Here is a 27856-nt window from a genome sequence, read left to right as displayed (position 1 = left end):
TTATGAGTTGCGCTTCGTCAACACCATTGTTAAACGAGTCTGTCAACATTTATATGAATAAAAAAAAAACATGTAACAAAAAAGATTTGCACTTTTAATGATTAACAGTGTTTACAAAAATCTGTCTGTTGTCAAGAGATATCGATTGCTTCATTTTAACAAACATAAATTTTTCTTTCAAATTGACTATTTTGTTTGAATGGTTGAAAATGTGCTTAAAATGGTTGAAAGTGCTGCCATCTACTTCGCTTCCTTTTCTTCAGGGAATGGTCCGGCAAAAAGTGTTTTTAGGAGTGCTGCAATTGGAAAAAAAATAAACATTAGCCATCCAATTAAATATAAACAATTTAGAAACACAAATCAAGGAACAACAACAAAAAGAATTTCTAAAGTTAAAGCATAAACAGACTTTCATCAGTGTCTGCTAACACACAGTAGCCTTTCCGTTCTCAGAGCAGGGTATCTGCTACATTTTAGATTTTCAATTTCATAACTTTCCATGACTAATTTGTCCCACAGTGGACTGATCGTTAAGTCACGGTTCCCAGCAGATCACCGAAGTCAAGCATCACTGGCTGCTGTCAGTGCGTGGATGGGTGACCACTCGTATCAGTTTGCGTAGGGATCGAGGGTGGGCGGTATGGGTCATCGTTAAACTGTTCTACCGTAAAGAGCTCAATTTTTCGCGCAGATCGTCGGGCTACCGAAGCGGAGGGTGCCACCTCTTCTGCAGAGGATCAAAATTGTGATGGCACGTTTTTGGATCATCCTCAGGGATGTTTCCCAGACTGTCACCAATAGCCCATTGCTCTAGTGCGACCTAAATGAACTACAACAACCATGGACTAATTCCAAGAAATTTTCATGACTAAACGAAGTTACTGTTTTCTCCTGGCAAAAAGAGAACAATACGTTTAAAAGGCATTATAATAGCATTCATTGAAGTGATAGGTATAACCAAAACTGTTATACTCTTCATCTTCATATTTATAGATTTTAAATTTAAAAAGCAGAGTAAAGAAAGAGTTGAAGCAATAAGTAAAAAAAATACAAAAGCAAATAATTTTTCTTCTTCTTTTTTTCTGCAGAATTATATTCTAAAGATACTTTTCTTGTACATGGGAAAGGAAAGAAATACTCCTGATTTTTCTGTTCTCATTTCGGAATAAAAAATTTTTCCAATGACTGGCTTGCTTCAGTTAGAATTTTCAGTTATAAAATAAAAAAATAAGAAAAATTCTGAAATCTCAGAAGTTTAAAAGATAATTCGCTCTAGAAATGATTTTTCTTCTTTCATTTTTTGAAAGTACGCCATTTTTTAAAGAACATGATAAAAACATTTTATATTTTAATAAAATATGACTGTAAGTGAGGATTTTGTTACAAATTCAGATATTCGGAGCAACATAAAATTGGAAGGGGGAGAGGAAATTCCATTTCAAAAATTAGATTTTTCGGCGACCTAAATCCATAACTTTCAATGATTTTTTTTTTTTTTTTTAAAATTTTGAAAACCATAGCATTGCATGAAACATTTTGTTCAGTACCGAAATTCATGACTTTCCAGGTGGGCAGATACCCTGCTAGTGGTAATTATGGGAATATATTAACGGAAATTTTATATTGATGGAAATTAATCTACGATAGTTACATTCATGATCTGTATTTTATTGATATTTCAATGGAGTTTCTGTTCCCTGTAATGGTTAGCAACTTTAGAAATTTTTCTTTTTTTGCTTGATTTGTATTTCTAAACTGTTTAAATAAGACAAATTCAAATAACAGAATTGTTTAAATAAGACAAGGTTTGGTTTTAGCACTTTTCCATTTTGACGTATTATTATTTCAAATGTTATTTTCTTATTTTACCTTCTTCTTGATTCTTGCTTAAATCAGTTTCTTTCTTAGATTGCATAAAATATAAGTTATCCGCAGGCAAAATTTATAAATTAATTTAAATTGAACCATATCGGTTCTGTGGATAGAGACTCCTAATGAGATGATCTAGGTTCAAATTCCATCAGCGATTATACGAATTATTCTCCCGACCCAGAGTTTCATGGTTCTCCTCTCCATGTAACGCAAACGTGGATGAGTTCCATCAAAAACTTTTCCACGAAGGCTAGTTTTTCCTAATGCTTGATCTAGGAGTTCCTTTGTCTTCTGGGTTGGAATCTAAATTACGAGCCAATAGAGTTGAATGCTGATAGTCTTAAAGTTGAAATTGGGTTAACTGATCAGCGCCATACATAAAATAAAATAATTCAACGAGTGGCTTAATGAATAGAGCATTCACTCTCCGATGAGGGGTGCCACTTCGAATCTGAGCGATAAGTGGTAGATTCGAATTTTGATCCTGGCTCACATCTATCCCAATGCTGATGTAAAATATTCTCAGCGTTTAGGTAGGTAATGAGTTGGAATCCCATTGTCACCAAGCAATTTTTCGTGGTTTTTCCCTCCATGTAATCGTGGAGACGAAAATTTTCTCCACGAAGGCTAGTTCGTCTTAATTCTTGATCCAGCAGTTCCCTTGTGTTTCAGACTAGGTTCAAAATTACACAGCCAGATGTTGAACATTTATAAACCCAAAATAAAGTTTGATGTTCAACGTCGGTTATAAAATAAAATTTATTTAGATGAATGAAACTATAAAAATGAATGGGCAACATTCTACTATGAATTTCCAAAATTAAGTCGATGTTAATTAGAAACCTATTGGGTCTCAAAATGTCGGAAATGCACAATTTTTTTTTTTTTGAAATATATTTTTCAGCTTTTGGCTCCTTTCCCCCTTGCAAATTTCCTAAACTGAGAAAATTTGCTTAACCGTTTCCCTTAAAAAAAATTTTTTTTTTTTTTTTTTTTTGAAAAAAAAATTTGCAAAAATTCGACTTATTTTATTAATAAATACAGGGAACTAAAACAAAACACAAGCTCTAAGTTGAAATTTTAATTTTTTATGTGTGTAAAAAATAATTAATATACCATCCGTTTACTATGCCATATTATCTCGAGCAAATTAAAAAAGTTAAATATAAATCTTTGTATATGTTCACATCTTCATCATCAGAATTACTTTCGCTTACAAACGCCATTTTTTTACTCTTTCTTTCTACGTAAATTCATCAACCATCGTCTGTACAATTGTAGTACAAAACACGTTTGCAGTCCCACACGTAGCAAAACTCCTCAAACAAATATTGGATAAACTTCCAATCACAGCAGATTATTATTATTTTTTGTTTTGTTTCCGGCCGAATATAAACGCGATAAAACAAAACGTATGGACGAATTCTGCTATATGCCCGAGTTTATTCGGGATAATAAACATTTGCAATCTATACATACCCGAGTTAACTCGGGATAATGAGGAAAGCGGTTAAAAAGATGATGTTGTAGGATTTTAAGTTGTTGAAAACCTACACTGAATGCCACAAAAATTCTCATACGTAACGTTGATATAAGCATGTGATGAACAAACCAAAGTCAACATTTTTTATGGTTTTCCATTGATGGACCAACATAATGTTGATGGTAACCATCAAAAATTCCATCATGAACCATTCTATTTTCTGATGGTAGCCAACATAAATAACCATCACCTCAATGAAGGAATTCAGACTGATTTAAGATGGTCTGTCATAGAAATGGCTTTGATGGTTTGTTCATGTTAAACCATCACGATTTTCCATCGTATCTTAAAAATCAAATGTTGGAACGATCATGAACCACCATCATCCCATTGTAGGAATTCAGACGGATTTATGATGGCCCACAGAAAAAAGCCCAAATTGTACTGTTAATATATTCCTGAGAACCAACAGGAAGTCTCATTAAACCATTATGGAAATGTATAGTTCGAACTATCATGAACCATCACGAATGATCATGGATTGTTGCTCTTTGTGAGTCAAATTTCTCTTGATGGCTAACCATCATAGTATCACAGTAGCATGCTTCATGCATATCAAAAAGCATAAACGTGTAATGGAAAATGTCGGATGATGGTGACCACCATGAATCCCATTGAAACATTAACCATCAAAATTTTTTGATGGGACCATCCAGAATTTTGACTCGGGAATCAAAGCAAAATAAATGATCGTTTATTCCAAGTTAAAATACAAATGAATAGTGAACAAAATGTGATACGATCAAGCATTGAAGAGTCCCGTATAGAGTTTTTTTTGCTTTAAATACTATCATATGACTATACTCGAATGGTGTTTAACTTGTCTCCCCAATTAATCACAAATATTCTCGATCCACCCGTGATAGCTGGTCGATACGAATTCCGCATCCGGCTTGCGCCGACCACAGTGCTGACGTGAATTATTTTCACCGCTAGAAGGATCAAGGGTTAAAGTCCCTTTTGCCGTTAGGCTAACCGAGGGAGATTTTCGAGCATCGAGATATGGAAACATCGAGGACTTTGTGACCCGACAGATTTAGCGCTCATCAGTCACTATTTACTACACGGGAATCTACGGCCTGCTGAATTTGCCCCTTTTCATAAACGTAAGTCCAGCGCCCTACATACCAAGCTATCCCGGCCTTATTTTATATGTATCTACTATTAGTATGGAAAGCTCCCCGATCAGAGCTCGGAAGTCATTTTAAAGTTGACAGTTAGGTCCGGCGGGAGTGCCTTCTGATTTTTTATTTTTAAATTTAGAGTGGGCTGACTTAGAACGGCTAAAACCGTTGAAAATTATCGACATTCTCCTAACACTGTTTTGAGTCGTGATGGCTCTGTGGTTAACGCAATAAGCTGTCATTGAGAAGAGCAGAAGTTCGATTTTCAGAGGCGGTATGAAGCCTACTCAGCCTCAGATCGATGGGTATCAGTTGCTGTGTACAGTAAAGCTGGCCTGCGCATAGTGCTAACCACAATAATGCCATTGGCTACGAAATGGTGCAGTCTTTTTCCCCCATAACCCACTATTGTGCGAACTCTTTTCTTTACCACTGTTTTATTTTTTGTACAACGCTGCCACCAGCGATCTTAGGAATTTCAATGAACGATGTATTTAAAAGATAATAAAAAACAATGCGTAAAATTTGAAAAAAAAACACTGAAAAACTATTAATATTTGAACTATCGGTAGTTTTAAAGAATGCAAATGAGGAAATAATTAAATTTTCCTCACAAGGGTAAGAAAAAAAGTCCAATTCGGGTTAAAATTACGAAAGTAATTGACAAATAGTAAAATATTTTTCTGAAATTTTTCAAAAAGGCTTTAAATAAAGAAAGAATCATCTTGCAATGTAAAACACTAAGCGAAAATTTCAATATAATTTTTTTTTTCATGTTACAGAACAAAAACGTTTAAATTAATGTTAAATTTAATGAATAACTAAAACTATTTTTTAATTCTTAGAAAATATATTCTGATTCGATGCAAAAAATAAAATTCTCAGTAAAGGGCTCAAATTAACAAAATTGTTGGACCGTAATTTCAAATTGTGGTTATTCCTTATAATTTGAATAAAAAAAGACGTGTTTCTCTAGAACACCGGTTCCCAAAGCGTGTTCCGCGGATGGCCAAGAGTTGAGACAATTCAATTAAATTGTTCCGTGATGGGTCAGGGGATAAAGCCTTCCAATAAGGTGAACCGGGTTCGAATCCCATCAATGGCTGATCGATACGAATTCTACATGCGACTTTCTCGCGTAAATTATTCTCAGTGGTAAACGGATCATGGGTTAGAGTCCCCTTGCAGTCAGGCTAACTGTGGGAGATTTTAGTCTCCATGTACCGCAAATGCTACCGTCAAAAAGTCCTCCACGGAAGCAAAAATTTCTGCCACTACTTGATCCAGGTGTTCCCTTGTCTTCTATATTGGGTTCAATATTACAAGTCTACGAAAACTAACGGTGATTTCGTTAACGACAGGGACAGAGTGGAAGTCAACAAAACCTCCATACCACACAAAAGAGATCCTCTCAAGCACCATGTCACATTCAAATGTTCACATCTCCTGGCAAACAGACTATTACAGCTCAACTACATCTTTGTCGGTTTCACGAGATGCTTTATTAAAAAGAGATTAGTCCTTATCAGATGCCGGAATTGTCAAGAACCTGGTCATCACCAAAACAACTGTAGCGCCAACTCCTCTTATTGTGAAAACTGTGGTGAAGAACATCCAACCTCCGATTGTCATTCAAATCAAATACAATGTGTCAACTGCCTATACTACAACCAAGATCACCCAGAGGCTAATTTCAACACCAACCACAAAGCATCCGACGCTTTATGCCCAACATATCTACTTAGACTAAAAGAACTTAGATTCAATCTTCCCAGATCATAATTGACTCTGTAAATTCCAATTTAAATGATGGAAAAAAGTTTTTAACACTTTCCTTTCCCAGGTCAAACCATTTGTTTAATTCTATTTTAATGTCTCCACTAAAAACTTCTATCTAAAAATTTGGTTCAACATCGAATTTAACAATTCGTTCCATAGGTTCGCTTGCTCTTTATTTATGTATTTAAGCATTCTTTTTCAAAATTTTCTACTGAAGAAAGAAAAAATAACTAATAATAATAATTTTAGATTTAATTTCCTTTTTTCTCTTTCTTTTTCTTTAATTTTCTTTTTACTGTCTTTCTTTTTTTCTTTTCTTTTGACACTTCCTTCTTTTTCAAAAGAAAAAAATAAACTTATTTGCTCTTACTCCTTCATTAAAAAAGAAAAATAAATTAATGATAATTATTATAATTTCTCTATCTTAGTAAAATATTTCTTTCCATCCTTTTTTAAACTAATAGACTTTCTTATTTTGGATTCAATTTTAGGCTTTTGATAAATTTCGTATTCAAAAAATTATATGTAAAAAAAAAAAAATACTTTCTTTTTTTTATTTTTCAAAAAAAAAAAGAATAATAATTCTCTATTATAGTCTAGAATTTTTCTTTTCTTTTCTAAATTTCACTTTTGTTTGTTTTCAGATTCATTTTCTGTTCTCTGTATAAGTCATTTATTCTTGTTGTAATTTTATGTGTTTCATGTATGTTTTATGTATGTTTTGTCTGTAGAATGTTTGTTCTACTCTCGTGTGCCCTGAATAGGGCGGGTCGAGGTATTAATAAACAATTGCAAGTCTACGAAGTTGAACATTAGTAGTCATAAACCCCCAAAAAATTGTGTCGGCTTTTCAATAACGGTTGTAAAATAAAATTGCTGACTAATCTGGGGAACGAGCAGGCCAGGGAAGGGTGTTAATGTGGTGAAGGCAGCCCTGGGACACTCTTTCTGTGTGTAGCCGAAAAAAATGAAATCATGTTGAAACGTGTGGTTGAAAGATGTGACAAACGTACTGCTGAGCTGATATGGCATCAATAATAAAAGGTCCCCCAGTGGATTGTTCGTTAAGACACGGTTCCCAGCAGATCACCGAAGTCAAGCATCACTGGTTATGGTCAGTGTGCGGGTGTGTGACCTCTTAGATTAGTCTGCGTAAGGAACGAGGGCGGGCGGTATGGGTCCTCGTTGAACTGTTCTACCGTAAAGTGCTCGACTTCGCGTGCAGGTTGTCGGGCTACCGAAGCGGGGGTACCATCCCCTCTGCAGAGGATCAACATTGTGATGGCATGTTTTCTGATCATCTTCAGGGATGGTTCATAGGCCGTCGCCAATAGCCCATTGTGCAGCTCTAGTGCGATGACAATGAACAGCAACAATAATGAAGTGCGAGTGATTGTGTGCGATGACATTAAAAACCATCACATCAGCTGTAGGATCAGGTTGATATTCCCCCACCATTGCCTTCGTTTGGTGTGGTGTCGTGCCAGTGGACTGCGATCAAATTTAAGCAGGCTCACTTCAACGACAAACTTGTTTGGGCAGTCACAACAATCATGTATGTGTGGATTTTACAGTACACCGTTCCTACAGCTGGTATTATGACACGCAATCACCCCTTATAACACTCGTGACATTCTTCAACTACATGTGCTGCCTTTCATTTTTCAACAGGACAGCTAACACAAAGGGATATCCTTCACCCAATTTATCCCCTTCCCTGACCTGCTCGATCCCCAGATTTGTAACCTGTGATTTGTTGAGGTGGCGAATTAGACATCTTACTAGTTTCATCAAATGAAATATATATAGTAGAGAAAACATGGGAAAAATTACAGAACAATGAAAAAAGGGGAAAAAATAACAAGAAATCGGAAAAAAAGGATTCCAAAAAAAAAGGAAATTTTTTTTTTTATATCTGGAATATGAAAGATATAATCTTTTCATCAGCTCACACGATTATATCCACAAAAAAGAGCGCTTCCTAATGCTGTATCAATAAAGCCAAAGCAAAATATATCAATACAATAGTGTGAGGAGCACTCAAAATATTTTACAAAAAAAATTTCTCTTCTCTATTTAATTTTTTTCCCTTAAATAAATAGTAATCTTCTAAAATTATTAATTGTCAACTTCTTTAAATTATCCAGTATAATTTTACCTTGCGCACATCCATTTCCGGGTCCATCCTTCGTAACTAACAAATCAAACGCACTTCAGTTCCGCAGTACGAACGCACTTTAATACAGTTCTTAAAAACAAAATACCTCTAGTTACGCTTTTAGCTCAATTTGCGCTTTTGTTTTCATTTTTTGCAATCTTGCTACGAAAATATTTTAAATCATTCCTGAAAAATATCCCCCGTTCATGTAAGTTCATTTGAATCCGTTACTCGCTTTATAGATTTCATTTCATGATTTATTCTGTTTTTTTTTCCTTATATTTTATTTTCTGTTTTTACGTGTTATTTTTACTTATTGTGTTCTATTTTATTTGTTGTAATTTTCTTGTAAAATTTTTTGAGTGCTTTTCACACTATTGCATTGATACATTTTGCTTTGGCTATATTGATACAATATTAGAATGCACTCTTTTTTGCGGATATAACCGTGGGAGCCGATAAAAAGATTATATCTTTTATTTTCCGGATTTTTTAAAATTTTTTTCCTCTTTTTGTGGAATCTTTTTTTTTCCGGTTTCTTGTTATTATTATTTTCCTTTTTTTCCCCTATTTTCATTGTTCTGTAATTTTTCTCATGTTTTTTCTACATTTTGAACTTAATTTATGAGTACTATTTACTTGCAGCTTATGCGCAATAAATAAAACTTATTGCTTTTCTTAATTTTCTTCGTGTTTTTTTTTGTATTTATTTATTATGCTATATATATATATATATACCCATTCATGGCAACAGTTTTTCCTGCGGGGCATGGTGTTTACCAACAGGATAATGCACCATGTCAAAAGGGTCGAATCACCGAGGAACATTCCAGTGACTTTCAAGTCATGTCTTGGCCCCCAAATTCACCTGACCTTAATCCAATAGAGCATTTGTAATCCTACTTGGAAAACCAAATTCGTGCTGCCACGCTACCCCCTCGCAATGTGAGGGTATTGCAGGACCAGTTGGTGAGCGCTTGGTACCAGATACCTCAGACTACCTATCAGCACCTTGTGGAATCAATGCCACGGCGGGTGCTAGCAGTTTTGAGGGCTAGAGGTGGTCCTACATGTTATTAGCAGGGTGGTCATAATGTAATAGCTTTTCGGTGTTTCATATATATATATATATATATATATATATATATATATATATATATATATATATATATATATATATATATATATATATATATATATATATATATATATATATATATATATATATTCTTTAAACATTCATATTTTAATGCCTTTTTAAACGTCACTTAACATTTATTAATTTCTTTAGTAAAAAGAAATATCGGAAATTATATAAATCTTTGTGAATGTGCATTATAATTATTATCTCCACATTTTTTACGGGACCTTGTTGTTGTTGTTAATTTAAGTCGCACTAGAGCTGCACAATGGGCTATTGGCGACGGTCTGGGAAGCATCCCTGAGAATGATCCGAAGACATGCCATCACAATTTTGATCCTTTGTAGAGGGGATGGCACCCCCGCTCCGGTAGCCCGACGATCTGCACGCGAAGTCGAGCACTTTACGGTAGAACAGTTTAACGAGGACCCATACCGCACACCCTCGGTCCCTATGCAGGCTGATTCAAGTGGTCACCCACCCGCACACTGACCGTAGCCAGTGATGCTTGACCTCGGTGATCTGCTGGGAACCGTGTCTTAACGATCAGTCCACTGCGGGACTTTACGGGACCTTTTTCCGGATTTGTCCTACAAACTCTGAATGAAATTAAAATATTGTATGTTTGGTTTGAGTATTAAAACATCAAACTTGAAAGAGCTAAAAATAACTTTAAAAAAATGCAAATATGTAAAGCTCATGTTATCAAATTCTAAAATCTTAGAAAATCATAAATAATTTATGAATGGATTCAATGTAAGCCAATTTTTTTATTAAAAACCATTTTGAAAGTTCTCCAACAAAGTTCTTCCCCTTAAAGTAGTGAAGTAGTTACTGAATTCTAAAGTAGTTTGTAGTCACTACATTTAAAAAAAAAAATAGTTGCAGCAAACTACAAAAATAATGTAGTTTTTCTGACCACTGCCAAAAAGGACACATACAGGCAAACAATAGTTTCGATTTTATTTTGAACAAGAATTTGCCTCAGTGTCTCAACACAAAATGACAGTAGAAAACTAGAGCGACAAGCACTTGATTTAACCAGCTCGGAAATGGTAACAAGATTGAAGGAGGTAATAAAAGAGGAAACAAGCGTACATTCACCAGGAGTCTGAGGCACTTGACTCCGCCTTCATCATGAGGTATCCCACGATACTATTTCATTATTTTTGGGAGAAGGATGTGAACAATCCTGAACAAGGTGGCTATTTGGCGATAGTGTGACAAAAATATTTATTTAGCAATCTTTAGGTGCATTTTTTAAAGATTAAATTCATAAATTTGCTAATATTTCTCTCTCTAAGAGTGAATAGTTTATCCTGTTTGAGACATTTTGCTGCAATATATTTAATTAGTAACAAAACGTATAACAGAAGATGATAATGTGAAGTAAGTGATTGAAAAATAATTCAGTGTCTTCGTTTGGCGCGCAATAAGTGTTGTCTCAATTTCAAGCGCGGAGACGTTTCTCCTCTTTCTCCCGCACTGAAATGAACTCTTCGTCCGAGGAGGTGGAGCCAAGTGCCAACTCCTGGTGAACGAACTATAACTGCAGGGTAAAAGATGTAGAAATTTGAATAGATTTAGCAGGTATTTGTCCTGTTGCTTTTCTACTGTCATTTGGTGTTTCTGAGCAACGTTTTTGTTTATAAAACCGAAACTATAGTATGCTCGTTTCCATATCTTTATTTGTGTTTTATTCGTGGTATTTTTTGCTTTACTCATTGCATGTATTTCAGGAAGTTTATATAAAGCATAATCACATACAAATAAAATATTTTTTAATCACAAATATTAAAGAATAGTAGATTTAATTTTTTTCACTGGAGTCTTTATAGAAAATAATTTCATACTTTACATTATATCGTATATAAATGTTGTATAATAATATTATTTAGAATATTAAAAGGATTGGAGATTTCAAGCGAGAGGAATGAGAATGAGATCAGGGAGGTAGACGGTGTGGTTGGAAGAGAGATGAGTTGTTTTGTTCCTTCTTCGGCTCCAGGAATAAAAAAAATATATATGACGCTGCCTACAATTAAATTCATCTACTTGGATTCTGGATGAGGACCGGCCAAAATGGTCTTTACGAAAGCTGAAAAAAGCGACAATAATTATTCCATTGAATGACTGAAAATGAGAATTACTAGAAGCAGCTAACAGTCAAGCGAGAAGCAATTGTGAAGCTAATGCTGGATCTGTATTGTGCAGCAAGCTAAATAAAGCATAGCAAAGCAGACTGAAGAACGTCAATTTTAGGCAACATATAAAAGCTGGCTAAATTATAAAAACTAAAAATGTGTGGAAGCAGACGATTGCAACATTTCAAAGCAACTTATATGGAAGCAAACTATTTTGCAGTTATTTAAAGCAACATGTGTAGAAGCAAACTATTTTGCAGCAATTTAAAGCAACATGTATGGAAGCAAACTATTTTAAAGCAATTTAAAGCAACACTTGTATCGAAGCAAACTATTTTGCAGTAATCTAAAGCAACACATGTATGGAAGCAAACTATTTTGCAGCAATTTAAAGCAACACATGTATGGAAGAAAACTTCGTTACAGCAAATTTAAAGCAACATGTATGGAAGCAAGCTACTTTGCAGTAATTTTAAAGCAACATGTATGGAAGCAAGCTACTTTGCAATAATTTTAAAGCAACATGTATGGAATAAAACTACTTTGTAGCAATTTTAAAGCAATATGTGTGGAAGGAAACTATTTTAAAGCAATTTTAAAGCAACACATGTATGGAAGCAAACTATTTTGCAGCAATTTAAAGTAACACATGTATGGAAGCAAACTATTTTGCAGCAGTCTAAAGCAACACATATATGGTAGAAAACTATTTTGCAGCAATTTTAAAGCAACACATGTATGGAAACAAACTATTTTGCAGCAATTTTAAAGCAACACATGTATGGAAACAAACTATTTTGCAGTAATCTAAAGCAACACATGTAAGGAAGAAAGCTATTTTGCAGCAATTTTAAAGCAACATGTATGGAAGAAAACTTCTTTACAGCAGTTGTATAGCAACATGTTTGGGAGCAAGGTACTTTGCAGAAATTTTAAAGCAACATGTATGAGCACCACCTGATCATTGTCATTTTCATGCAGGAAAAAAAAACTATTTTGCATCCATTTAAAGTATGGGGAAATATTGTTAAGGGCGTCAATTTAAAGCAACGCATGTTAGAGTGGACTAAAAAGTGAAGCAACACTACACGAGAGCAGAAAAAAGAAAACTTATTTTGCAAAGACTTACCGTCGTATTTAATGTAACCATCTTCATCTTCAGGTGGACAGCAAGCAGTGAAAATTTCATCGACTTCTTTGTCGTTTAGTTTCTCACCTGCAATCAAAACGCATCGTTTAAAATTTTCTTCCCACAGTTTTCATCACATCAAAATATTTTAATGAACATTTATCGATTTCGCAATAAGTTTTTATTTCCTAGCCGGGTTTGAACAGCTGACCCATTTTTTTAGTAGTCTCGTCATTGTATTTTGAATTCCTTCCCAGATGTGAGTTTAAGCATGTGAGATTTTTAATGGAACTCACTCTCAATTGCGTTACATGAAAACCACACAAATCCTTTCACTATTAACCCAAATGGTCAAGAGTCTACCACTGAGAATATTTTACGTCAGCAGTGCGAGCTGCAAATTAGAATTTGTATTGACTAGCCAACACTTGGATTCGAACCTGGGTCACCCCACTGGAAGGCGAGTGTATTATCTCCTGAGTCACTGCGGCTCTGTACCGTAAATTATGATTATTTAGTTAATTCTAATTAAAAGAATTATAAATAAAACAATAATAATATAGGGTGGCACATTGTTCCATTAATGTTTATTTTAAGAGTTTTAGTTGTTCTCTTATTTTTCCATTTTTGTGGCCCAACAAAACTGCGGTCTATCCACCACAAGCTCAACAAATTCAAACGTGTTCCTAAGGAGAAATAATAATCGACTATGCCATCTATCAAACTCTAAATAGATTCTAATTAACATGTCTTATGTACTAGTGAATTGGTATTTATAGTGGTAATTACGCCACATTACTCCCCTTCGAGAATTTAAATATTTTTGATGAAATTCCATGAAAGAATACCACTAGTTTATTTAACTTTATTTATTTCCGCCTCATTATTGTTCTTCATTTACTTATTATCCGGGGAAATTGTATTGACTTTACCGGATTTTTGAGCGCTATTTCATGAGCAAATCAACTGTCGACCATAAATCGATGATGGTGAATTCGTATCACGTCCGGGTCACCAATTAACTATGTCACCCTTCATCTATCTAGAGAGGTAGAATTACTCACCGAGAGAGAGAAGTACGTGGGCCAATTCAGCTGCCATCATTGTTCCGTTTTCATTCTTGTCGTACACTTTCAGACCTTCTAGTAAATCTTCGATCTGACCAATATCCTTGGACTTCTTGCACGAACTGAAGATGGGAAGGAATTCTTCTAATGTCAACATTTTTTCACCTGTAAATGTCCATACAATTTTATTTAATGAATCTATTTAGAGGCTATCAGTAGTAAGAAGAACAACAGAAATATAGATTCGAGTTTCCTTGTTTCTATTATGTTTTTAACCGCTTCCCTGCTGTATGTATAGATTTTATTTTATAATCGTCGTTGGACAGTCGACCCAATTTAATGGGTTTACGACTACTAATGTTCAACTCCGTCATTTCGACCCCAATCCAGAAGACAAGGAAACTCCTGGATCGAGTACTGGGAGAAATTTGTTCGTGGCGGACGTTGTTTGATGGAACTAACCCGCATTTGCGTTACATGGAGAGGAAGACCACTAGAACTTCCAACGGTTGGTCTGATGGCAAGGGGACTCTAACCCATGATTCGTCTACCACTGAGGATATTTCACGTCAGCACTGTGGTCAGTGCAAGCCGGAATTCGTATCGGGTTTGTATATATAGGAAATATTTTGTGCTATGACCTTTTTATTCGGTCGGAATCAAAACAAAAAATAATCGGCTGTGATTGGAAGTTTATCCAATTTTTGTGGGACTGCAGGCGTGTTTTGTACAATTGTATATACAAAATGGCTGATGAACTTACTTAGAAAGAAAGAGTAAAAAAATGGCTTTCGCGAGGGAAAGTAATTCAGATGATGTGAACATATACAAAGACTAACATTTAACTTGTTTTCATTTGCCCGAATTCATTTGGGATAGTAAACTGATGATAAATTAAGTATTTTTTTTCAAGTAAAAAATTTGAATTTCTACTTAGAACTTGCGTATTATGTTTTAGTTCCTCGTATTTATAAATGAAATAAAAAAAAAAGGTCGATTTTTTTAACTTTTTTTTTTCATCAGTAGAAATATTCGTAGAATAGTTGCAAACAAAATTCTTAAACTTCAGTAGTTAAGAGACTCTACTGAAAAACCTATTTTCATTACTGAAACGTTAAGACCTTGACTTTCAAATCGCAATAATTACGAGTAAATCGGAATCACCTCTGAATATACGACAATCAAAATAGAAAAGGAATTAACTGCTTTTAACTATATTTACATCTATTGAGTAGAGATTATAAACCAAGAAGGCATAAATTCATAGTGAAAAAAAAAACAACAGAGTGACGAGCATTTTTTAGTCAATAGGGAGATTTCGAAATAAATTTTAACTTTTAAACTAAAATGTATAGCAATTAAATTTAACTATATATTGAATTTTTCATTGCAACGTAATTAAATCCTAATTTTATGAAAAAAATGTATTGAACCTAATTACTTTGAAATAAAGCATTTTTCAAAAAATATTAGCTAATAAGATGCACACATCAGAATAAGAAAATGTCATATTTTTGTGCAAGATATTAAAAGAATGAAAATTTCTTTTTTATGACAGTTATAAAAAATGACATATTTTTAAAAAAAAACTATCAAAAATTAAGTAAAAAGTTAATTCAATTATTATTATATTCTTGTGAAAAGCTTCTGCTACTTCAGTTAATTGTTTCGCATTTAAGCTTCCCGAAATGAAAAGCTAGCAATTTCATTAAAAAAATTATATAAATATATATTTTAAAGAAATTGCTGGTTTTCAATTCCAAGAACACTGGGACCCTGCAATATATTCCGTGGCCCAGTTTGAATATTACGGGTTAATATAGGGCCGGATATAGAATAAAGGGGTGGATATAGGGCCATGTAGAAATACAGCATATTTGCCTCGAATATCCTAATTTTAACGCTATTAAACACAATATTACATGTATACATACATAGTGACCTATAGGACCACATTGTGTACCCCCCAATAAGTCTATATATATTTCTTCTGGTGGGGTACACTATTACCCGGTAAAATAATACGTGGTCCAATTTGAATATGATAGGTCAATATTAGAGGTAGATATAGGGCCATATTTTTATTCAAAATATTAACTTCAAATTTCCTCATTTTAATGCAATTTAACACATTATTGTATATATTCATACATAGTAACATATAAGACCACATTGTGTACCCCCTAATAAGCCTATAATTATTTGATCTGGTGGGGTACACTATTACCCGGTAATATAATACTTGGTCTAATTTGAATAATTAGGGTCAATAAATAGGGAAGATACAGGGGCTTGATGTATTGTTAAATTCTAATTTCTTCATTTTAAAGCTATTGTATATATACATACATCGTAACCTATAGGGACAGATTGTGGGCCACCTAATTGGCCTATAATAATTTCCTCTAGTAGGCTACACTAGTACCCGGTAATATAATGCTTGGAATATTAAGGGGGAGATAATGTTTACCTTCTTTTTTTGTGCCTCCAGATTTTTCGACTGTGTCTTGTGTCACACTGAGGTCTAAAGCTCGGAGTAAAGAGCCCAACCACACAGCGTCAATTTTTCCTTCTCCTGTTGTGTCATACACCTCAAAAGCTGCCCTGCACTCTGAAAAACAAACACACAAATCAGTTAAAATGTTCTTCCTTTTTGAATGAAACTTCTTAAAAAATTTCGATTACTATTCAATTAGAATAGTCAATTTCAATTCTTAGTAATTATTTGACTGAATTTTGAAACTATGGAAGGAATTAATATAATGTATTCTACGAAAACTTTATAAAAAAAACTTATATTATTTATGATTCGAACTAACCATGCAAACTAGACAATCTGTGTTCGATTTATTAGGGTATGATACGATATCAGGTTGGTAGTCGGGCTGGGACCACCATTGCCTCTTAAAGAATAAATTTAGTAGCTTGGCGCAGCAAACATAAACTGCGCAATGGGGGAAAAATAAGAAAGATGTCACTGCATTCTGGCTACTAAAGGATCGGATTTCTCGGAAATTGATATTTAGTTCGAGAAATATTAAATGTTAAACTTGTGGGCAAAAAATACCATTCGGGTCACCCTTTAGACTACATAATTAAAATTTGACAAGTTGAAAGGCAACATTTCTTGATAAATATAACAGAGTATTTTCTTTAAATTCCAATTTGTTCTAAGGTTAATGCAATTTCAAGTGCTTTTTTTTCGAAACTTTCTCATTTAATTTTGGCTTACGTTAAATGTTGCTCTGATGCTCGAAATATATGACTAAGAAACTTTAAATTATGAAGATGTGTCCAAAAATATACTAGAAATTCGATGAAAAGAAATACGGTTCGATTACTAGTTTTAGAATTATTAACGTTTAAATTAGAAGTAAAAAATACCTGTGGGTCGATCTATCGTTCGTTGAAATGCAACTATAGAGTTGAAATTCGTTGTGCTGATAGGACCATTTTAAATTATAACTTCAACAAGATTTTTTTTTTTTGAAATCGCATTTGTTCGAAAGTTATTGCAGTTTTAAATTCTTTTTTCGTGATTTTTTTTTAAAATAATTGTTGTAAGAAAATTTATATCCCTCGCAATTTTCATTTCATAAGATCATGCCTGACTGGCTGTCAAAAATAAAAATAAGAGTAGATTTCGAAATTTTTCAAAATATATAAAGAGTGAATAGTGATAAAAACCGAACTGTTGATAAAAGTTGTATATTGTTAAATTACTTCGCATTTTTAATATGTCGCATATTCTGTAAATTATTGTTTTTTTTCATTTGATTAGTTTTTTTTTAAATCCAGTCATCTTTTTATTTCAATATGATTAACATACTAACAAAACCCTATAATAAAATTCAAATAATTATACTTTTTCTAAGCCAAATGATATTTTTTATCAACGGCTTATGTCCTTTAAAGCTGATTTGAGAAAAAAAAATGAAATTGTTCACGGACAAGATCTGAGAGTTATAACTCTCGGGGAGTACCGATTTTTTCGATTTACCAAAATTCTGTCATCCTCAAAATCCACCAGATAGCAATGCTATCGTAAATTGTGAGAAATTTTTTTTATATAAACCATTCCTGTCTCTTGATCTTCAATAGTGAACGAAAAGCAATCACGGGGTTTTCTGAGCGAAGCGTACAGGGGTTGATCCTCTTAGTTATTAAAAAAAAAATTACAGTATAACCACATAGTCTTGCTAACTAATAGATGAATAACTTCGCTAATGCTTCATGAGATTACTCTCAACGGAAATTCTTTATTTTGCTTAAAACAGTTCGATGTATGAGCTTTATTTGCAAATAATTCATAAATCCATTTATTATAATTTGATTTATGAGAAATAAACAGTAAAATTAAATGAGCATAAAAGCATTCAGAACTGTTTATCGGTAAAATGGCGAGGAATGAATGATGTAAAGATAGGTTAAAAATAAGGAAAATTAGAAAAAAAATATTAAAAAAATAATAAATTCAGGAAATTTGATAATTGTTGATCAGAATTGAAACGTGATTATCTTTTTAATTCCTGCTATTAGTTCACACTCTTCCTATATCTTGTTCATATTTTCAATCTTTCATAAAAATACTTTTCATTTATCCACTCAAGTTCAAATACAATTTTTTAAACTTGTAGAGCAGGGGTGTCAAACTCGCGGCCCGAGATGAACATTTTTGCTGCCCAGTCAATATATCCGACTCAAAGTAAAAATAAAATAGAAATGTGAATTGGAAAGGAAACTAGCATATGAAATTATAATATTCTTTATTTATAAACTATACGGATCATTTTAAATTGTATGAAAATGTAAAATTCGAATTGACTTGCGGCACCTGCCATTCCAGGGATACTGCATCATATCAAAAATAAGCAGAAAAATATAAAATTTCTCAATAAATATAGACTCAGTACCCAGTAATATGCAAATGGAAGTGATTGAGATTCAATGCGACTCAAATTTGAAGGCAAAATTCATTGACGTGGGTGTGACTGAATTTTACAAATATTTACCGGCAAGGTTTGAAAATACTCGAAAATTCGCATCTGAAATTATTTCCATGTTTGGAAGTACTTATTCAGTGCGAGCAATTATTTTCTGTTATGAAAGGAAATAAATCTGCTGTTCGAAACCGTATTAATAACGCTCACGTTGGGTCAATTTTGAAAGTAGTCACGGCCAATAAAATTTCTCCCGAAATAGGAAAGATAGTAGCAGAGAAGAGATGTCAAATATCAAACAATAATTTAACTTTATATACGTTTATTACAATGTACTATTCAAAATAAAAATATTTGTTTCTATGAACATTGATTTTTTTTTTGCGGCCCACCTAAAGTTAAGCCTTGTTTATTTGGCCCAAGTTAGCTTTTGAGTTTGACACCCCTGGTGTAGAGGAAGATACTCGATGCAGTTTTTGAAATTTTTAATTCATTCATTAAATAGGGATGAGAAAAAAACGAAACGAAATTTCCTAATGGGCTAAGCATTAGTCATTGTTTTAAATTTTACTGGAAGCAATTTAGTTTTTCACATATTTTAAAGATAACACCAGTCATACTTATTGAACAAAAAAAAATAGTTTATTGCTCGCATTTAAATATTTAATTATTTTATATTGGTTGTGTTAGATAAATTCAATAAAGAGCATGACGTGGTCACCCAATTTATACTTTTATAGTTTCCTCTGATACCACAAGCCTTTTTTCCCCCCTTCCATTCCTACTATGAGTTCACACTCTATCAGAGATGGGCATTTGTCATTCAGAATAATGAATAAAGAATGATGAATAATTATTCAAAATCTGAATAATGAATGATGAATAAAGATTTATTCATTAGTCAGAAATATTTTGAATAAAGAATAAATCATTCATAATCATTATTTATTCTTTATTCATTGAATAAAGAATAAATCATTAAAGATTTATTCATAACTGAATAATTTCACTGGTCAACAAAAATGGGCACGGAATACTCTAATTGACTACGATTATGACAACTACAAATAAAACGTTAATCCTTTTCAAGTATATTTATATAATGTTTGAGAAAATTTACTTTTGTCTAACATAATGCATACTTTTGAGAAATGGTTACATGGCAAAAAAGCGTTTAATTTTTTAAGTTAAAATTTTATTTAAAAATTTAAAATAATATTATCGTTTGCTTTCAAAAACTATAAAAATTGCGTTTTATAGATTTTAGAACAAAATTTCAAAATGAACTTAAGTAACTAAACTGTTATAAACCTACTTTTTAGCACAACTAAGTATGTTACGCTGGAGTAAGTTAAAATAGCATAAAAATAAATAGTCCTACTTGTCTTAGTTTTATAGTTTAATTCCTAAAATAAGACGTTTAAGAGCAAACGATGTTTTGCATCTCGTTATAGACAAAGACATTTTTTGCTGGTTATTCAAATTTTATTCAGAAAAATTAGTCATGACTAATGAGTTTATTCATCAATCATTATTCAAAATGTTTTATTAATTTGCATAATGAATGATGAATAATGACTAAATTTTCATATGAATAATCATTCAGAATAAATTTATTCTGAATAAATTTAGTCATGAATAAAATTTTCGTGAATGATGCCCATCACTGCTCTCTATCTTGTTCAATGGGTTCATAAAATACCTTTTATTCATCCAACTCAAGTTTTTAAACGTGGATGGCACTTGATTTTAATACAGTTTTTTCAAATAATAATTCATTGATTAAATTTAATTAATTGAAATTAGTTTTAAATGAGAGATGAAAGTATTTAATAAAAGAGTAAAAATAAAATTTTTCTTCGAAGACTGAAGTAGGAACTTTTAAGTTTATAATACGCGCGTTGACTCACGTTTCGGTCAAAGTTAAGAAAAATTAGAACATTGTTCTATAATATGACGTGTTAAATGATTGGGTTCTATCCTTCACCCTAAAATGAAAATGAGTTCTTTCGTTCGCTTTATATTTGGGTTCCGTCTCCCGTTCCATAGGATGGGAGACCAAAATAGACAAAGACGCCCAGAAATGGTTTTCCTTCTCTGTGTCTATCTTAGGAAAGCATTGTTGGGAATGGAGGGATACATTTACACTTACGATTCTTTTTTTTCTTTACTTCGCTTTCAGTTCCGCAAAAAGTCTTTTCACGGAAGACATTTCTCTTTAGGGTTTCGGAGATTTGTTGAATCTTATGCGTTTTCAGTAAACAAAATGGGGGGTAATTAAGGCCTCTCGAAAGAGATAACAGAAAGGGGGGGGGAATGACTGGAATGATTGCAGTAAATTTTGAGTGCCAAATGATGCTGAATATACACTCCCTCTCCAAATGACTAGACGCACTAAAGATTCTATATAAAATCCTAATTATAATGTAATACTACTATACAACTTTCTTATTTTCTCGCGACTGAAACTGGTGTGCGCTTGTTTACGCTCCATAGGATAATTCCGTAAATAAGTGTTTCCCAGACATGCTATGAATGTAATTATTTAACACATTTATTCAATCTTGAATTCACAACCTTCAACGTTTTTAACAGAGTTATGATGTTTGCCAACGAATTAAAACAAATATTTAAAAAAAAATATTTAGACGTTTAAAAAAATATATTTCCTCTACATCATGTGCAATTTAAGAACTATTTTAATTGCACACGCTGACGCAATTTTGCATAAAATGAGCTATAAAAATAAATATTTTAATGCGTTTCTCATTATTTTAATACGTTCAATATTATAGTAGGTGTTATTTCAATATGTGTCTGTTCAATATAGGTAGTTGCCGGCCAGGTGTGGTTAGCGTGACTGACTGTGAAGCCAATGGCTGCGGGTTCGAATTCCGCTCTGGGCATGGATGTTTCTCTCTCTCTGTGTTGTCTTCTGTAGTGTGAATGTATGAAAGTGGCCCACCCTATGAACGGGTATTTGTGGCAGTGTGGCGTGGGTAATGTTGCTCGCCTCCGTGACTTTGGCTCACAGGTGCCCACTGGGTAGCGATAAATGAGCAACACTTCCGGCATCTTCTACGGCGAAGAACGAAAGTTCAGTGCCTGCCGTTATTAAAAAAATATATATATAGGTAGTTAGAGTCATGGTGGCTCAGGGGATAGAGCGTTCGCCTTCCAATGAAGTAAACCGGGTTCAAGTCCCAGCGATGGCTGGTTAATACCAATTCCGCATCCGGTTTGCACTGACCACAGTAATGACGGAAAATATCCTAAACGGATCATGGGTTAGCGTCCCCTTGCTGTCAGGCTAATTATGAAAAGTTTTCGTGGTTTTCCTCTCCATGTAACGCAATTGCGGGTGAGTTCCACGAAGGCAAATTTCTCCCAATACTTGATCCAGGTGTTCCCTTGTCTTCAGGATTGGGTTCAAAATGACAAGGCTGCCGCGTTGAACGTTAGTACTCGTAAACACAAAAAATTGGTTCGGCTGTTCAACGACGGTTACAAAATATAAAATAAAAAAATACAGGTAGTTAGTTCAATATGTTAATTATAAAATGTTTCGCTATCAGGCAATATTAGAGAAGTGTATTTACGTGAATGGTCCGCTTTTAACTTTTCATTTCTGCCCAACTTATAATTCAATTTGCTTCAGCCTTTCTCAACTCACCTCACGTGAGGAAAAGGAAATTTTCATTCAAAAATGCGTAAACATGCGCGTTAACTATTCATGCTTATGACTATTCACTCGCTTGATATTTCAGTTCTTTTTTGCTGACCGGGTTTTACAATCTGCCCTTCAACAAGGTTGCGTTAAACGTTTAACGCTGCATTTTTATTGGCCGGGAAATCCAGTTTTCCCTCATTCATTTCCATATTGTTTTGGTTCTCACAAGCATAAAAGTCATAGCTTTTCTATAAATATTTTTTTAGTTTGATTTGATACACATCTATATTATATAAAACGCTAATACGTTGTATCAATAAAACCGATGATATTTCTTTTCTCGCGCTGGCAGCAGTTTTCATTTTTAATTGATTGGATTCGGCGCGCAAGAGCACGTAGTGAGCATCATATGGCTAATCCATGTTATATAAAACGCTAATACGTTTTAATTGATAGGCTTCGGCGAGCAAGAGCACGTAGTGAGCAAAATTAAGGTTTAGAATTGCTTCGGAGAAATTTGAATTGTTAACAATGACTTAAACAAAAAGTTTTATTTTAACTGATAAATACTATATTATAATTTTAACTTTTTCTATGACTATACTCATTTTCTTACTCTTTGTTTTTTATACATTTTATATTTTTGTGATAAAATAAAGAACTTATAGTTGTTCTGCTTCTGAACACTGATGAAAACGCAAGATTATGGGCTTCATCAACAATCAAAAATATATACATTTATTTTACAAATTCCATATTAGGGTGGCGCCATTCAGAGAATTAAAAATACAAAATTATCTTTAGCGAAGCCGATGCTTTACATCCGGCGTTCAGTGGCAGACTACTATTTCATATTGTTTTACAACACATGGCTTTAGCCCTTTTGTGGGAAAGACTTTAAAACAAAACTTACAACAGTTACTTTTCTCAACAACTGAAATTTAGAATAGTGTGATTAAGAAAAATATGTGAACTGTTTACAATTTCAAATTAATATTGAAATGTACAGGTTTAGAATTTTCTACAGTGAAAAGTTTTCGGAACTTCAGTGTTCAAAAAAGTATACAAAAGCTAGACGTTAAGAACGTATCCAATGAGCGAGTAAAGCGAGCATCGGATTGCGAAGCAATCCGAAATGAACTGCGAAAGCAGTTCCGGGGGTTGGCGAGCACCAGCGAGCAGGGGGCAAAACCTCCTAGCATAATTTAATAGGGTAGTATTTTTTATTTTCAAACATAGTGGATAACAATAGTAAAAAATGAGTGAAAACAATCCCACGGACAATGCGACGGATTTAAGGTTATGTCAAGGTACGTCTCTTGTGAATAACAATTGATTGTTAGGTTTTCTCCTTTCTAATTGTCATTTATATTTCACCAAATGCAGCCATGAGGGATATTAAATTATTTATTACAAAATCTTTATTGCCACTATCCACTACAGGTTCACAAGCTCTGGCAGACGCTACAGGTGAAAAAATTGATTATTGTGAGCGGCCTGTGATCCTTGCAGGAGATTTTAATGTGAATTTCTAATTACCTGAAGCTGAAACATTATTAACCTTCCTTAAAGACAAATTTGGATTGGAAATGATAAATGGTGGAAATGATCCAACAACCAAAGGGGGAACTACCATTGATGCAGTTTTTGCAAGAAATATTAAAAAAATAGAACTCAAATATTTCGTATCTTACTTTAGTTACCATAATCCCATTGTAAATGTTATAGATTTGGATATTTCTCCACTCGAAAATGATAATAAAAAGATGCGATCAATTGTGAATTGTAAGCATTGTTAATAAAGTTTGTCTTAAAGAAACAATATGATTTCACTGAAAATCAATTTCTACCCCTTCCTATTTTCATTTCAACATTACGAAGTTTCACTTCTTACGGGCGGAGGGACTCCACGCACTATTTTTTTTTATTCAAGTTCAAATACATTTTTTGTTGAAATTGTAGTGGATGATGTTAATTACAAAAATATTAATTCATTCAGTAAACTTAATTTTAATTTTATAGGGGAGAAATTTTTTTTAGTTATTTAATAAAAAGTAACTAAAATAAAATTTTTCTTTGTTGACAGGAATTGATTTAAAATATTACTTGTTTATGTACCTTTCAATGAAATTTATATCAGACACAGAAAAAAATGTACATTTTTAACATATTTTATTTTTTATGGGTGAATTCGGGACAGTAAAAATATGGGGGTCGTGATCTGGAAAATAAGATTCAGATAGAGCAATCGAAAATTTGAACTGTTCATTTCACTTTTTGCATATTTCGGCGTATGTCGAGAAGTTTTAAATCGACACAAATGCACACATTTATAAAATTTGTTTAATTCCCCGTAAAAAATTATGTTTAATAATTATTTAATTATTGTTATTATTTTATTGAAATATAAGCGAAACAGTAAACCATACAAATTTTTATAAAACATGTAATATTAAAAAAATATTCGAGTTCTGCTTATTTTGTTAATTTCAAGTTGTATATTTCTTTCTGTTCTCTACAGGTTTGTGTTTTGTCTTCGGAGCCAAATATTTATTTTCATATTATGTTAGATTGTTGTTTCTGAAAAAGAAATAGAGAGAGAGACTTCACTTACCCTCAACCTCGTAACTTTTCAAGTCAGCCTGAAATATGAAAAAAGGAATGGTGATTAATAATATATATGGGAAATTAAAAGTATAAATTCAAATATAACGTAAGCAGAGGACTTGTGATAAGATTGTTGTTGCTTATAAGGGAGGAAGGAGAAGTTTAAGACATGCTTACGTAAAATCACCTAAGTTAAAAAAATGTCACAAAAAAATTTATAATTGAAAAAAATTCAAATTTGGATTTAAATTTGGGGAAAGTCTACTACAAAAAACCCCAACAAAACAAGGGTTGGGGTCCATTGCGAAAGCATGAGAGTGGTTTGGTATTGCGTATTTTTGCTGTCAAAAGGGGAAGGGTTGAATACAAAATTGGCTTACGCACAATTTGAACAGCCCTATAACAAAGTATCATAGAATTCTCTCCAGTAGTAATTTTGAGTGATAACACGTGTTTTTAATTATAAATTGCAAAATTTCATTTTACTTATATTGAAATTAAATGAATTTATTGATCTTAGGGTCAGGGGATGAGAAACTTTGTTGGCTCCTACGACAATCTTAAGGACCAGCTCTCGAATTTCATCAGTTGTTCTCTAGAACCTTCTAATCATTTGAGGACAGAAAATATTCGCATGTGTTCAGCAAATGTCTTCGTTTTTTTCTCTCGAAATTTTTTTTAATTACTTTTGTTTTTACACGTATAAAAAATATCAAAATATATAAATAAAAATTGCCCACGTTTCATTTAAATAAGATAATTTATATAGGTGTCGCAGTGGACTGATCGCAAAGATCCCAGTAAAATATCGAAGTCAAACATCTCTGGTTGCGGTCAATAAGCGACCACTTTAATCAGCCTGCATAGGGATCAAAGGGTGTGCGGTCCTCATTAAACTGTTCTACCGTAAAGTGTTCGATTTCACGCGCAGATCATCGGGCTACCAAAGAAAGGGAGTACAGAGGATCAAAATTGCGATGGCATGTCTTCGGATTCTCAGGAATGTTTCCCAGACCGTCGCCTATAGCCAATTATGCAGCTCTAGTGCGACGTAAATAAAGTACCAAACTTGCGTTATATACATGCAAGCAAAAAGCAAAAAAGCACCATAAAACTAAGTGATTAAAATTCTGATTATGTACTCATTCATTTCACATCTGTTAAACATATGCCGAATATCAGGCATCAAAACTAATACCTTTTTTCTGTCTACGCGATATATCCCATCTGTTGTAACTTTCCTTTTCTGGAAAGGATTTTATATATGAGTCATAAAATCAAGATTTTTTTTATAAAACCTATAACTCCTAATCAAGTGTACCAGGTTCGAATCCCAGAGTTGGCTACTCAATACGCTTTCTGTTCTTGACTGGCACCGATTACAGTATGACATAAAATATATTCGCATTAGTAGATGGAACAGAATCCTTTTGCCATGGGGTTAACCATGGAAGGTTTTCCTCTCCCATTCAAAAATCTCGCAGGAAGACTAGTTGACTTCAATGCTTGAACTAGGAGTTTCGTTGTAAAATTTTTGGTGGGTTAAGTTCAAAATTTTATTTATAAAAGTTTCTATCAAACGTTCGATTGATAATGTAAATATATCATTTAAATTTTCTATGTAGTTGTTCCTGATGTAAAAAATTGATTTTTAAGTTTTTTTACTAATTAGTTAATTTATATTCGGAAAGCCCTGAATAAACACATTTTTTTTCCTTAAAAACTTTGCTAAATTGATAATTTGAAAAATGTATCATTGCATTTAAATGAAATAAAAAAAATTCATGGCAAGAGGTTTTTGACTGAAATATTAAATACTAAAGGACAAAATATTGGTAGCAAGCTCATATTGTGAAATTCATATATTAAATACTGTTGTAGCATTCGTTTAAAATTGAGTAATAGATGAAAGCTGAAGTAATGCTTCTTTTTTGAAATTGAGATGATAAAAAATGAGAAATAAATTACGGCATAGATTATAAACATATGTAGACACATGTAGACTACTATAAATATATATAGATTTCCCTATGTAATAATAAGCTAACTCAACATAACATTTTTCTTCATCATGAACAAATGTTTTAAAATAAACACCATACTCTTTTTTTAAAATGTAAATCAGTCTATGATTTTTATATATTCAAACATTTTAATTTTCATTGTGGAATAATAAAATTAATTATGATCTTCAACAAAATATTCGGACAATCTTCTTTTTTTTTTTTTAACTTTTCTGTTATGCTCAATATTCCAACATTCTTATTTTCTTAATTAATTCTAATTTTTTAATTATATGTATCTACGAAATATTCCAATACTTTATTTTTCTTATTAACAGTTGTTCTAAGTTATGAAAGAATAGCAAATATTAATGAAATATCTTAATATTCTTTTAAATTATTCATTAAATTAATTATAAATTTGTTAAAAAAGCGTTGGCAATTGAAATGTCACTTACCATTGAGATTTCCTTTCAATTTCCAGCAGACGAGGAAGAACAGAAACGGGAAGCTGAGATGGCAGTCGGATTGGGACTGTCACAAGTTTACGATCTCTACACCTTAACTCTCAGTTCACGCAAAGGGGGCGCTGCCGGCGATTATGTCACAATGGAAGAAATAGAAACTCTTCATCTCTCTCTGCTTTATTTGTTCGTATCTTTTGATTTGTCCCATTCCA

The 27856-nt window shown here is 32.9% G+C and overlaps 1 protein-coding gene across 3 annotated transcripts; it reads right to left on the bottom strand.

The window, feature by feature from the left end:
* Positions 1-73: 73 nt before the first annotated feature.
* On the bottom strand, positions 74-27856 carry LOC107441001 (myosin light chain 1). 3 transcript variants are annotated; one of them, XM_016054121.5, is made up of 6 exons: positions 27636-27856; positions 25182-25209; positions 16428-16568; positions 13955-14122; positions 12891-12977; positions 74-296 (listed from the first exon to the last, which is right to left on the bottom strand). In XM_016054121.5, the coding sequence occupies exons 1-6, from the start codon at positions 27636-27638 to the stop codon at positions 241-243; spliced, it is 483 nt and encodes a 160-aa protein (XP_015909607.1). In that variant the 5' UTR covers positions 27639-27856; the 3' UTR covers positions 74-240. The 3 variants fall into 3 exon arrangements, 2 of the variants coding, with proteins under 2 accessions (XP_015909607.1, XP_015909608.1); XR_015435030.1 differs by lacking the exon at positions 74-296 and adding an exon at positions 11382-12510 and having other exon boundaries at positions 12555-12977; positions 27636-27786; XM_016054122.5 differs by lacking the exon at positions 74-296 and adding an exon at positions 11382-11715 and having other exon boundaries at positions 27636-27780.

The sequence above is a fragment of the Parasteatoda tepidariorum genome, chromosome 7 (genome assembly GCF_982258835.1).
Source record: "Parasteatoda tepidariorum strain Cologne lab strain chromosome 7, Ptep-v5.0, whole genome shotgun sequence".
Lineage (NCBI taxonomy): Eukaryota > Metazoa > Arthropoda > Arachnida > Araneae > Theridiidae > Parasteatoda > Parasteatoda tepidariorum.
This window is presented reverse-complemented; position numbering and strand designations above follow the sequence as displayed.

Excerpts from the sequence above, each read along its gene's own strand:
- LOC107441001 (XM_016054121.5), bottom strand. Across the intron at positions 16,569-25,181 it reads GAAAAGTTACGAGGTTGAGG|AGTGCAGGGCAGCTTTTGAG; the intron begins GTAAGTGAAGTC and ends TTTGTTTTTCAG. Across the intron at positions 14,123-16,427 it reads TGGAGGCACAAAAAAAGAAG|GTGAAAAAATGTTGACATTA; the intron begins GTAAACATTATC and ends GGACATTTACAG.